Source organism: Leptosomus discolor, chromosome 1, assembly GCF_034619465.1.
Source record: "Leptosomus discolor isolate bLepDis1 chromosome 1, bLepDis1.hap2, whole genome shotgun sequence".
Lineage (NCBI taxonomy): Eukaryota > Metazoa > Chordata > Aves > Leptosomiformes > Leptosomidae > Leptosomus > Leptosomus discolor.
The window spans coordinates 92,025,618-92,039,683 of NC_141391.1; the positions used below are offsets into that span (position 1 = coordinate 92,025,618).

The following is a 14,066-nucleotide window of genomic DNA, read 5'->3' on the forward strand; positions in this document are numbered from 1 at the left end:
ATTCTTTTGTGAGTAGGTTGTTTTGATTTTTTTTCTTTTTCTTTTAATGAGTACTTTCCACTTAAGTAGCCAAGTAGCATTGGGATTTTGTTCATATAAAAGCAAAGAAATAGTTAAATTTCACACTTAAAATTACCTGATAGGCTTCAAAGTAAATCTCCAACAGAGTCAACTAAGAAAGTAACACACATGGCAGAAGAAATGTTTCTTCTGAAATTTCCAAGACATTCAAACATTTTGAGCGTTCTCTGTGTTGCTATAATGGTCCACATCTTTTTTTTAACTAATCACTCGTTAGAAAATGAAGGGCCTATCACAAAAATGCTGGTACCTGAACCATTTAAGGAGCACTGCTCTGCAAGCATAGGGACATGTAAGAAAAAAGTAACATTTTCATTCCTATTTTTAATTTACAGGTCTAGTTTTCAAGGTCACACGAACTGGGTCCCAGGCTATGGAGCCTGGTATGACATACACATGTATTTGTTTCTTAATAGCTAAATGGATACATAAATTAAGTTCAAAAAAAACCCACAAACAAAACCAAACAAAGTACCATATCTGTCATCTTTGTCCAATATTTTAGCTGACTAATAAAAGAAAAAATGTATAATGTGCCAACTACACCAATCTTGAGAAAAGGGAAGACATGACAACCTGCCTTTTACTATGTTTTTGGTTTGAGAAGGGGTTGGATTTGGTTTGGGGTGTTTTGTTTTGTTTTAACCAGAGTTCTGTGCTTCTTTGTTCATGTTCTCTTTGGTACTTCAACACAGATCATAGGATTCATGAGACTTGTGAGACACTAAATGGACTAAACTTAATCAACTTCAGACAAAACAACACACTTCAAAATCCCTATTCTGATACGGTTGAAACTCAGCAAATTTTGAACCAAACACACTACATAGGTTTAGAGTTGACAATAGGAAGCATTTTGTTACAGAGAGGATGGTCACACACTGGGACAGGTTTCCTAGAGAGGTGGTGAATAAGTGCCTCAAGCCCTTAACAACAGTCTTTAACTTTTGGTCAGCCCTGAAGTGTTCAGGCAGTTGGACTAGACTGCTGCTGTAGGCCCCTTCCAGCTGAGCTGTTCTGTTCTGTTCTATTCTAATTTTACTACAGATCTCAACATCCTGCTTGCAGGAAAACACATAAAAATGGAGCAAAGAAATGGTATCCAACCAACAGATTAAACCATTGCTGTTGCCATCTTAATACAATGCTGTAGTGAAGAAAGCCAAGTGTCAAAAGTGCAAAAATTCAGAGACAATAATAATACTGGAAAAGTAATGTATATTCTGCAAAATTATTATATGTCTTAATCTAGAATACTGCACTTATTTCTACACTTAAGAAGATAAGGCAGACATAAACACAGCCTGACATTTTCAAGAAAAACTTCCATGGCACAGGCATTTCCTCTACTGTAGACAAGTTCCCATCCAATTAAAATATAATGACACAGAAACTTTTCTAAATATTCTGTTTCAGGTTCTAAGTTCCACCGAGCCCAGATGCCACCACTTTCTCACCATATATCAGTCTGTTCAACAGCTACTCTCCTTTGCCGTTACTCAGCTAGTGATATCCTGATCACTCTCTGATGGGTCATTCTCTCACCTCCCACACAATAGGCCTGATGATAAGAAAGGTGAAATATGAGCAGCTTTTCTCCAGAACTTTTATGCTGTTTCCCTTTTCCTCCCTTTTTGGTATGATAAAGGCTGACACAATTCTAGGAGCATTGCTATGCACTTAACAGACTGAAAAGCCTCAGATCCACCATTTTCATGTGCTTATGGTCCTGAAAACAGTAATAAAATTAAATTATTTGAATTATATACATTATTTCGTAAGTCACTATAATGACAATCTGGTATACATAACAAAATGAAACCACCAGCTGGTGCAACTACCCACCAAAGTCTTAGGACCTCTCTCACACAGGCTAAGCCAGTGTTTACTCAGGTTGGACTTGCAAAGGAGCTTTGGGGCTGTGCAAAACACTCTTTTTGTTATTGGTTTATTCCCAACTCAAGCAAAACTAAAACCATGATAAATTTATATTGTGGATAGCCAAAGTAAAATCCATAGGCCAAACGTACTCCGAGGTGCTTAACCAAATTGTCTGAGAACCACTGCAGGTTCCAATATGTGCTCTTTGTGTATTGCACTCATTTTAGGAAAAGAAATGGGACACAATGTACAACAAAATCTGCATTTGCCTGATATCACTGATTATGTGCCATCTAAATTTAGCTTGTAATCTCTGCAGAGCAGGACCTTTGTTTCCTGTTTCCTCTGTAATTACTACAGAAAATTATGGTCTGGCATAAATGAATATATACTGTTCTGACACGGTTTTTAATATAACTGTGGACATTAAACCTTATCCATCAAACTCTGGATGAAATATCAGTGGACGAGTCATCTGATCACATTTTGAAAACACCATTTCTGAACAATTCTTTTTTTGTTATTTCCATCTATTTTCATTTTGACCAATTCATTGCAACACAGCTAGCATAGCTCTTCTGCTTGTATCATCATGGGTAAAAACAAAATAAAATAGATATTTTTACTATTCACATGTCTGCTTCTAGTCAAACTTACAACGTTCTGTGCAAGCTACCATTCCTAACACAGTCCTACCTTGAAACAATGTCCAAAACAGTAAAGACTTGGATTTGTCATATTCAAACAAAACAGGTCATAACCCCTAGTCTTCTGAACACGTGGCAGATAAAAGCTGGGGGATAAGATATATTATCCTACCTTATCTAGGTAAAGAACTGAACATACAAAATTAAGACTTTTCTGGAATTACAAAGAAAGACTACAGCAGATCTGGAAGTTAAATCGAGGTCATCCTCACCTCTGATGATACAAGAAGTTTGCTTTTACTGTATCTTCATTGATCCTTAAAGGCAAAAAAAAAAAAAATCCACATGCTACCACACAACTGACCTTAGGCATAAGGACTAAATCAGCGCTCATTGTTTGGCAGGGAGCTTCCACTAGGAAGTAAAATTAAGAATGGCAAGTATTCCCTGGATGGAATCATATATTTGCAAGGAAGGAATAAAAAAATCGTGAGTGCTTTGTTGTAGTAGTCCGCCTTACCAGTAGGATGAGTCTGTCTTTTCTCTCTCTACTTTCCATCATGTGTATAAGGGTTTCTCTTGATATCCTGGAATTTTTTGTTACCCTTACCTTGCCTCTTCTTTCAATGATTAAAATTACAGAGGCAACGAAATTAATACCTAGTCCAAGTGTTTATATTAGCATTTGGGTGATAGGTCAAGTTCCAGCTACAGCAAAACATAATTACTCATTCCCTGACTTCATCTCCAAGGGCAAAGCATTTCCATCACTTTCAAAGCAATCTGTGACTTCTCACTGTTAAAAGTCACCCTGTATGGGGAGCTATCAGGGTTATCATTGCTAATGGCAGCATCCCTCTTGGTCCTCTCTGAGATGTTTACAGCGCGTGGTGCTCGAAATGTGGGCAGTGTTTCCGAGCAGAAAGCAGACAGCAAACAGCTGCAAACAGGTGAAGGCTTCTTAAACTTAACAATTCAGAGATATCTCAAATGGTATCTGAGAAGCTGGAACAGGCTGCCCAGAGAGGTTTGGTATAGTTGTGTGTCTCCTCCTAGAAGCTGTGTGTCTCCTCTGGAAACATTCAAAACCCACCTGGATGCATTCCTGTGTGATCTGCTCTAGGTGGTCCTGCTCTGGCAGGGGGGTTGGACTAAAGATCTTTCTAGTCCCTTCCAACCCCTAATATTCTGTGATTCTGTGAAGATGAAGTCTAAAGAAGAAGTTAACATCTAAAATTAAATACTATTATTCGGCTTTTTTTTTTTTTTTTTTCCCCAGTTCTCACACATTACAACCAGAAAAGTAATGGGACCCTTCCCGTACAAAGCCGTGGTCTGAGCTACGACAGCAATTTTCACAAGTCCTAGAAAGAGAAGGTAAGCAAGAGGCCCCAGCCAGAGCGGAAGCCAAGTGCAATGACATGGTGCAAACAAGGGAAGAAGCAACACAGAAATGAGTTACACATAACACAGCATTTTCCACGGGGGGGACAGAGAGAGGAGAAGAGGAAATGGAGGGAGTACAGGAAGGTAGATGAAAATACACTTCTAGGAGTCCTTGTGATCTTCTGGAAAGAGCCCTGAGCTCTGCTTGTGCCACAGGCAGCCTGGGAGCCCGGCAGCCATCTGACCTGCTGCCTCCGTGGGGCGGTGGGGCCGGCCGGGGCCTGCAGGGTGCCTGGGCGGGAGGAGGCCATGAGCTGCCCGGTGCCAGTCGCAGCTGGTCCCAGCTGGCCCTGAGAGCTGTGGGGGCAGCTGGCGCCTGCCAGAGCTCTCACCAAAGCGAGGAGCCAGCGGTGCCTCAGCCAAAATGTGCTGCAGACAGGGCGGCAGCAGGCCCAGTGGCAGGCTGGTGAGGGCACACAAAAGGAGAGAAGGAAGGAGAAGCACGAAGAGGTGCGTTTGGGGAAAGAAAATGGAAGGGGATAGTGTGGGGAAGCGGGCTGGAGGCACACGCTTGGAGGGAGGCACTTGTGGCATGTCCTGCCATCCCAAGCAAAACCCCTCAGCCAACGGGCCCGGCCAGCTTTTAGTCTCGGAGGTGGCTCAGGTGCCTTTTCATAATGCTGCGTTGCATTTTTAAAATGTTTTTCATAGTTGTAAATTTGAAAGGTTAGGTTTTCAGTGTTTTTCTAGATTATTAAAATCACCCATAAAATACATAGAAGTACAAACATGAAAATGCAACAAGTATGTGTAACAGTGAAAAATCGCTCAAATGGTTTTGATACAGATGGCAGCAGATGTGCAACCACACGGTTCCTGGCAACCTCCATACTTCAGGGGTTTTCTACCAGATAACACACTTATGAAAACTCATGATTCCCAGAAGTGCTAGCCACTCATCAAATTCTGTCATCTTGCCCAAATCTAAAAGCAAACGCAAAATCCAAATTATTGTCTAATCAATTCCTGACATCTATTCTGTCAAAGGATATATTCAGATATGTCATATCAAGTCCAGTAATAAAGAATGTCAGTGTTGCAATGTCAACATTCACAAAGAGAACTCCTGCAATAAAGTAAATCCCAACAAACAAGAAAGATAGCTAAGATCCAGGCAATTTAATATTAAAAAAAACCAAGTAGTATTTTGACACTTGTATAAACTGACTGAACTTCAACATCTAATAGTTCTATTAAAATATAATTATTAATTAAAGTTATTAACTAAAAATATTAAAACTCTACATAAAGAGAGTGAAAACTAAGAAGATAATGAGCATTTTTTTGGTAAACGGGATGCTTTTGTTAAAAACAGAGCTTTATGACTTGCTTAAAGAAAAAAGGGAATGCATCCAAAACATATGATGCAATATTTTTGAGACTTTCAGATTTCAAACAGAAGTAGTCCTAGCATTTAGCAAGAAATAGAAAACTCTTATCTAAAAAAAAAAAAAAATATATAATTTTCCATGATCTTGAGCAGCTACACACAGATTTTAAGATTAGACAGTAACTTTATTGATTGCCCAAATGGATCTTATACAAACACAGTGATGAAATCTCATCAGTAGATAGGGAATTTAAATTGCTTACAGAAAGTCTCTTTAACTTTGAAAAATAATTCTTAAAGTGCAGAATGCTAATACAGTTATAAATAATAGGCAGTTGTTTCCTCTTCTTTCACCTTTGGAGCTTGATCATTTTGGATATTTACTTGCAATGGAGATGGGCCACAAATATGGTATAAGTGGTATAAATATTTTTAATAGCAAATTATTAACACTACTTTTAACATAGAAAATTGACTGAATCTTTCTGGTATTGCTCAAAGAGAAAAACAATTCCTTTCTGATTATCTGGCCACTACACAAGTCAATGTAACATTCTTCTACCACTGACAAGATAAAGTTAAATCTCTTCAGCATTTATAATTTTCAAATTTTATATAAATGTTAATTAAGATTTGTAAAATGAGATTGAATCGAATTTTTAAATCCAATATAATTAAAACCAGATTTTTTGCTGTAACACCATAAAGAGGAAGTCTTGCATTAGATACTCTTAAATATGTTGAAAACTAAAATAACTCGGTGCTTGCATTCCTGAAGAACTGCAAATTCTTGGCAGTTTTAGTCAGTCAAATGTTTCAAAAAATTGTGTTAACACTTCCCTAATTGTTTAACATACAAAAGAAAGACTTTGTATCCTGACAAGTACTCTCAATCTACTTCACATTTGCATACTACTGAATTCTTAAATATTCTTCAGAAGGGCATGGTACTAAGAGTTTTAGAGACAAGAGAGTAAATGAATAGGACTTGCAATCTCATCCTGTGTGGCAGTTCCTTTCCTCCCCTTTACATTTTGCTCATAACACTTTTGCAAGTAAATTTCCTTCTTTCTGAAACTACTGAGACTCTGGTCTCGTTCAACTAATAAAATAATTCTCCTTCAAATTGAAGATTTCTATGAGTGTTAAAGATTTTCACAAATACTTTAGGAACAAAGGCAGGCAGTTACATAAAACCAGTTTGTTAAACTATGACTCTCCTTAAGCATAAAAGAAGGAAAAGATGCCCCTAACAACACTGTTAATAGGACTTTCCATAGTAGGGGAGCAGACAGTAGTACCTGGGGAAACGAATTACCTGCTGACAGCCTGTAAACAAGCCTCTCTGCCATTTCATGTCTGCTTATGGTTCTGGGCAACACTTACATTCATCTAATTGGTGACTGGATAGGTTGAAGTTTAGGGGTTTATATGCTTTGGCCCTTTCACTAAAGTCACCTCATGGTAGTCTTCAAACATTTTAAGAACAGCAGGGTAAATTGCAAACTATTAAACAGGCTTGAATTTTCTCGATACTATAATTTTTTTTTGTCTGTATTCTGACTGACCACCTCTATTGATTAACTCAGTCCCTAAATGATGACCAAGAGAGGTTAGAAAAAGACAGTCAAACACCAGCTCTCCCAAAATGCCATACCAAATCCTTCCCTAGGCTAAAGTGGGAAGTACATTCTCCTTCTGTAAGGTGATGGCATATCCCAGATCTTTCAACCAGTTAACTTCATGTACCCATGGCTGCATCACACAATAATGCGAAACCTGTTACTGTGATGCATCCCCCTAACAAACCATGCTTTTTGTTTGTTGTGTGTTTTTTTTCTTTGTTTGTTTGTTTTTTAATATTTCTGGGCCTAGTCAAAATTATTTAAAGGCTTTTTAAAGAACATTATTTCCATATCGCCCTTTCTCAAAAGCCTCTCCCTGCAGCACAGCCTTACACTGCTCGCTGGACTTCATCTTTGCTATACACAAGCTCACAATTAGCAAAGAACTCACTTCATGGTCACATTTTCCTGATAAGAGGTTTGGTCAATTATTCTGCTCTCCTAGCTCTTTTGGAGGATAGATGACAAACTTTTACTAAGACTTCTGATTTGGGCAAAATTAAGTGCCTCTATCCAAGACAGGCTGCCTGTTCTCCAACACAGACCAATTTCTAGAAACATAAAACTTAGAAGAAGGTTCTTATCTATTTAGAAGTACCTGGCCAAGAACTAGACAGGTACCTTCCACCTGAATTATCACACAGCACAAAGGTTGGTAATTATCTAGCCATCTTCACAGGATTGAGAAAGTAAGTGAGCTCTGAGCAAGCCACCAGCATTTATACCACCCAATACACATAACAGCTCTGGGGCTACCAAAATATCTGTGCCACTTTTTCTGAAAAATATAACCAGGAATGGAGGAAGGTCACCTTCTAGTCTCGCAGCCTTTTTGGGAGCACTATGACATCTGAAGTAGGCAGTTTAGATCTTGCCCTTTGTCCACTGAGCCATATGCTTCTAGTATATATAGTCTGAGAAGTGATATATAACTGTAATTCCCCGATCATTCAGACATTTCTGGGGCATGTTATTTCCCTTTCCTAAAGGGCAACTCTCCCCAGTGTTCCAAAATAACTTCTTACTCCTTCTTAAAATGTCCCATAACTTTCTTACAAATTCTGTAGCAGCAAATCTGTGCCAAGAAACTGGTTTCAAACAAGGTACTCTTCTCAGTAACATGTTATCCCTTTCAGAGCTATAGTTTTGTTTTGGTACTGACGTTTCTTTAACAACAAATGGCTTCTCCCTTGCTTCAATTCCATGGCATAGAATTCTCATAGGAAAAACAAAGTTTCAGCTGTAAAGAAGTACATCAGGACAATTAAAAAACTGCATCTTTATGACATAGGACAGCTATTATTCAAGTTCTTGAGAAGAATTTGAAATACATGGAATCCAGAGAATAGAATACTAATTCAGCTTAAAAATATCAGTAAGATAACTGGGCAAACTGTATACAAGTACAGTTTTCTCTTAGACTTTTCTTTTACAGACTTGGTAACTAGGAGTTTTACTACTAGATGACAAATTCCAGATTGTATGAATCTGTCTTTTCAAGCGGTAAACTCTTTATTTGTATTCAATAGCTCTAAGAGAAAACCACATGGATGGCAGTACAATGGAGACGGCTATTTTATTAAGATGTCGAGAACAAGAGTACAGCTGTAATTCACTGTGGAGTTTCCATACATTTTGTTGTGAAAGTGATGACATGTTGATGATTTTGCCATAAAACCGCCAAGTACAGCAAACTATTCAATAAAGACATTTTTATGGAGTGGCACAGACACTCAGACGCTTTTCAGATTAGTTCAAGCTCAGCTCTCCTGACAACCAGTTCTAACATATAGCTTTTATTTTATTAAACAAACAAACAAACAAATCCCACAAAACAACAATAACTCCTCTGAAGACATCCCCTATAAATTATTCATACATTTGTGGACTTGGTTTTAAAACTGCCAAATAAATTTTCAAAAGGAATAGTTTGGTCCCAATGTGTAATTATTGATAAAAATAGTCTGCATTGAAATGCTTGTATTCATTGCTATTATTTATATATTTAATGTAATAGAAATTAATTAACCTCTTGAGTGATATTTTGAGAGTTCACTACATTTCACACAATTGCTGAAGATGTATGTTACTTTGGCTTCTTAAAACCTTGAAAGGGAGATTCTTTGCTCAGCAAGGGATTATTTCTTCATAGAATTCTATAAATATTCATTTTCATACCTCCTCTATCACTTACACAGCCAGAAACCACATTACAAAATTGGGATGTAAATTACCAGCAAAGTAAAACCGCAGAAAGGTTATTCACCGTTACCGTTTGCATGTGTGTGAACACAGCAGTAGGAAGACCTGCTATTTAAAGTTTCTTACAGATCTTGATAGATCCTGGAAATAACATAGCCTTTGTAACTACTTTGGTATTTCTGATTCTAAGACTGTACAGTTGTTTTTATTATCTTTCAGTATATTTCTGTATTGACTTGTTACTGGCTTTATGTATTCTATACATAGGAACCGATGGAAAAGAAAAGGAATTTTCAAAGTTTAATTACTTTATTATATTCAAAGTTGCTTATAAACTCATTCAATTTAAAGAAACAACATTTTCACGAACAGTAAAACAAAGTGTTTTGGAGCTGTGATGCATTATGCAGGGAAAAACACTACTGCACAGCATATGGTTTGGTTAGAATAGAATGCTTTATCGAGGGCATTAAAAGAGCAGAGAAGTATCTTGCTTTTTCCCACAACTTTTCCTCAAGACTAAATATAATTATTATTCTTATGTATTCTTTAATGTATAACTTGTAAACAAACTATGATTTACGTAGAATAAACAGAGATTTGAGTATAAACTTGTGTAAACATAACACAAGCTTTACTTTATCAAGCCAAGTTCTTTTTATGTAGTATAGCTCCTGCAATTTCATACAGATAATGAAGTAAGGGTGGGGAAAAAAGGTTCAAAGGAAATAATTCAATTGTATGAGCTTATCTTTAATATCTGCTTTTATTTCCCAAAGAAAGACTAAACCTACACAATACTGCGATAATACTGTTGAAAAATAATCTCATGATCATTGATTTTTGCAGTCCTTCATAGACATTCTTTAATAAATGTCTTTTGATTTGCTTGATTTTGTATAAAATATTTATCTTGTTTGTTTTCATAAATACTTTCAAAGGCAATAATGGCTTCTAAACATAATTCGAACATAGAATTTAATGAGCATAACATACATATTTCTGCAAGCAGAATGGCTTAAGAATTACCACTATCAGCTAGCACAGAAGCCAGAACCTTCAGGGTCTTAATTCCATTTGATGGTACACTGACCCAACCTGTGACCAAGAATGCAGCTGTCTTGTAGAGCAGCTACAAGCCTCATTTAGTATTTATAATATATCTGTTCAGTGATACTGGCCAGATGATTGTGTCGAGTTTTTTTACTAGCACCTTGATAGCAAAAGGCAATGAACAACATATTCATACAAATTACCCCATTTTTTTACTTCTCAAAGTGCAAGATCCCACGCTTCAGCCTGGGAAGAGGTAGTGCACTAGGTATAGTCAAGCCTATCAGCTACTACGTGAGAGACCAGCGCAGCACAGCCCTGCACTCCCTTTCCTTCACGATGGGATCCAATGCATTTAGCACCTGACAGTGTTGACATTACAGAAGGCTGCACAGGAGAGGTACGCAGCTGCACAAACGGCGCAGTGCTGATGCTCAGGTCATGAAACTGGATAGATTTGAATGAGTACTCACAACCGCTAAGACATAACCATGGTAACCTATTTGTGTTCATGAAGAGGGGGAAAAAACACAGGAAATGGAAAAGTCTGTGGGTGTGGTAGTAGGGTAGTGCAGCAGGGTCCAAGTATAGCGGAGAGGACGCTCTCCAGGGGTGTGGGGAACACGCAGGACTTAGCAAGTGGAGCAGGTTCTCTGGTCCAGGACTCAGCTCTGGCTGCAAGCAAGATTCCCGGGGGTGGACTTGGGGACTGCAGTAGGCTGGGCTCAGTATGCGCTGGACTGCAAGGCAAAACAACTGCCCAAGGTGGGAGCACTGTATGGCACAGCAGGCCACAGCTGTGTTAGAGAGCACACAGAGCACCCCAGCCATGCTGGGGATAAAGAGAGTCTTCCTCTGCTCAGGACAGCATAGTGCTGTGAAGGGGTGGGAGGGGTGAACTACCCCCAACGTATCTGCAGCAAGAACAAGTGGATCCTGTCTATACAGCTATTTAGCAGGCCTAATTAAATCCAAACAATGCAATCTCCCTTTTCTTCACATGACACACAGGGGGTGTAGGGAAAAATCATGCAATTAAAAATATAAAAATTACTATAGTTCTTTTAAAGAAGAACTTTAGGTGACACTACATCACATTTGGCATATTTTGGAAAACCTTATGTGTCATATTGTAAAGTCCTAACTTTATTTTGTCCCCCTGGAAATGTCATGATCTCCTTAAAATTCAAAAGTAATAAATACCTCATGAATAGTGTTTAATACTACCTACAACCATGCAAATATAAACTAACTAAGCATGACAAACCTCCATGAATCTAGTTTGCTGCCTCAGAAGACTGGATCAAAAATGTCCCTCATCATAATTTATCTCCCCCACTGCAGAAACGCAGACCCTGTATATTTCTGACAATAACTATTTTGTTTACTTAAAAACGATTTCATTAGCAACAACAGGATGATGTTAGAAGATGCTATACCACAGCAAGATGTACCTGAAAGAATATGAAGGGACATGACCTGTATCTACTGCATCGTAAGTTGCATTTTTGCATTCAAGGATATTGACTGTTTCAGCATAGAAAATTAGTTGTTAAATCCAGCAAAAATCAATCTCGTATATTTTAAGTTCAAAAACAACTAACTGTTTTGGGAATTCTTATAGATTTAAACTAAGAAATCATCATGTAAAATATATTGCCACACTGCTAGCCACAGACGCAAGCCATAATATAGTTGGGTTACCAGATACTTATTCATAATTTGCAGTCTGATAGCTTGCTTTCCTTTTTTTGCTGTATGAGAAAGAAGCATTTAGTCTTAGAAGGTAATTTCACTTAAACTGAAGTGCAGTTTTCCAACAGAACAAAATTTAGTCATGCATACAATTCACATGAGGGCATATAGGAACTACGCTTGCTTTTAACGTAAAGTCTACAATTCCTATCTTCAGAAGACATGTCTCAAAAATTAAAACATACTAGAAAATACCGAGGGGAGTACTACATGTATTGGCTTTGAATAAGCACTTCAAAGTTAAGGTATATGTACACACTTCATCTGAATTCAGTGGAGTATGTGATTCTAAAATTAATTTGTACGTCAAACAGGAGCAGGTTCTCATATAATATATTAGCGCTACCCATATTTTTCTCAAACTTCAAATACAACAAATGCAGCTTTTCTCTCTCTCTAGTATGTTTCAAGGCCAGGAAGAGACTAGGAGTTAAACAATGTTATTTCACATAGGACATAGTCTAATTAGTATTGGTATGTACTACTAACAACAACGCAGTCCAAACATGCAATGCGATTTTGACATATTATGAAAAGTATTTACCTGATGGAATAAAAAGAAAGCGGTAATGTGCATACGCATATACCTATATATATATATAATTTTTTATTTTTAATTATGGGGATAGAGAAGTTTAGCCTATGTATACGCCTTCACAGTCATCGGTTTCAGGGAGCAATCCCTGGTCTCCAAGCCAAGATGTACAGAACACTTTGCATCCACCTAAAGCAAATTGGCTGTCTCCACATGCAAAGCATTTGGCCTGGATCTTCTCTAAGCTCCACAGGGGACCTCCAGGACCATAAGAAATCCATTTTTTGTATTTTTTAGTCCCGAGTACTCAAAATAATAACTGAAGATATGTAACAGTCCACCACAGAGGGTTGCTTTTATAGCATGACCTTGAGAGTGTGTTTCATCCTGTAGTGAAGGGGTAAGGATACGCAAGCATCCAAGGGTGAAAGCACTGCCTTCTATAGACTTCTGCTAAAGCTTAGTCTACTAATTTTTCCACCTTAGACACAGCTAGTTGGTTAATTCTGGAAAGGGAAACCAGAACTGAAGAACTAATACAGACCAATGCAGAGCATCATCAGACTTGTGTGTCAACCGAGGGGAGATGAAAGAAGAGGCTGTGGCTGTACTACAGGGGATGGAACTGAAAGCTTTTTACAAGCCTACAGCTATACTCTGTGAATTCTTTCCATTTCCCCCTTGTTTAAGAATAACTGTATTTCTTTATCTATAGTGATCACATTCTGTATTTTCTACAATGTGCTTCCGCTATGAAGACAAGCAGTATGAAATTAAGGTGAAAATTTTGACATGTAGCATCAGTGACTTTCACTAACATTTCTTCTATGTGCAATTTGGAAAATTTGTGTGAGAACTATCTCCTGATGGAACTCTCTTTCTCATGACAAAGGCATAAAGTGTCTGAAAAACGCTATGCTTATCAGGTATTACAACATTTTCCATATTGGCTGAAATATCATATGATAGCAGAGTCGCCACTTACTGCGGTCAGTAATTATTGTTCTGGCCTCTTGATTGCTCGTCTTGTTTTTTAGATTTTGTGCTGCAGTTATTAGTTCATCCAGTTGGGGACGTCTTTGCTCCAGATCCTGTAGTATTGCCTAGTTGCACACAAATACAAAAATAAAACAAAGAAAAAAAGCATGTAGAGATGAAGACCATGTATAGGGACTTTTTTTTTGGTGCCAGCTTGATTTAAAGCAGAAGGTTTGTTTGCTGTTTCAAATAACATGAAGAATCGGGTCTAGACCTCCCAAATATAGTTGTTAGTCTTAACATAAAAATACCAATAGTATAACTTGTACTAATAATTTAATAAGAACCTATAAAACTAGATATAAAATGACAATCGTTCTTCGTTTTTTAACCCATCAAATTATGCAAGGGTAAGCTATTTTCCTCTATAAAGCTGTAGAGGGACACTATTCTTCTATATTGTTAGATTTCACAATGTACTTAGGATACAGGGGTTTACATTCTTACCAGATTAGGCAGGATTTTCCTAGCAA

General features: G+C 37.7%; 1 protein-coding gene across 4 annotated transcripts in view; it reads right to left on the reverse strand.

Annotated features, from left to right (window-relative positions):
* Nucleotides 1–14,066, reverse strand: part of DMD (dystrophin) — a 1,194,940-nt gene that overhangs the window by 301,485 nt on the left and 879,389 nt on the right. For all 4 annotated transcript variants that reach the window (XM_086469458.1, XM_086469399.1, XM_086469594.1 and 1 more), the window contains one exon: nucleotides 13,541–13,658. In XM_086469458.1, coding sequence (XP_086325584.1) covers nucleotides 13,541–13,658 — 118 coding nt within the window. The remainder of the gene's footprint in view (nucleotides 1–13,540; nucleotides 13,659–14,066) is intronic.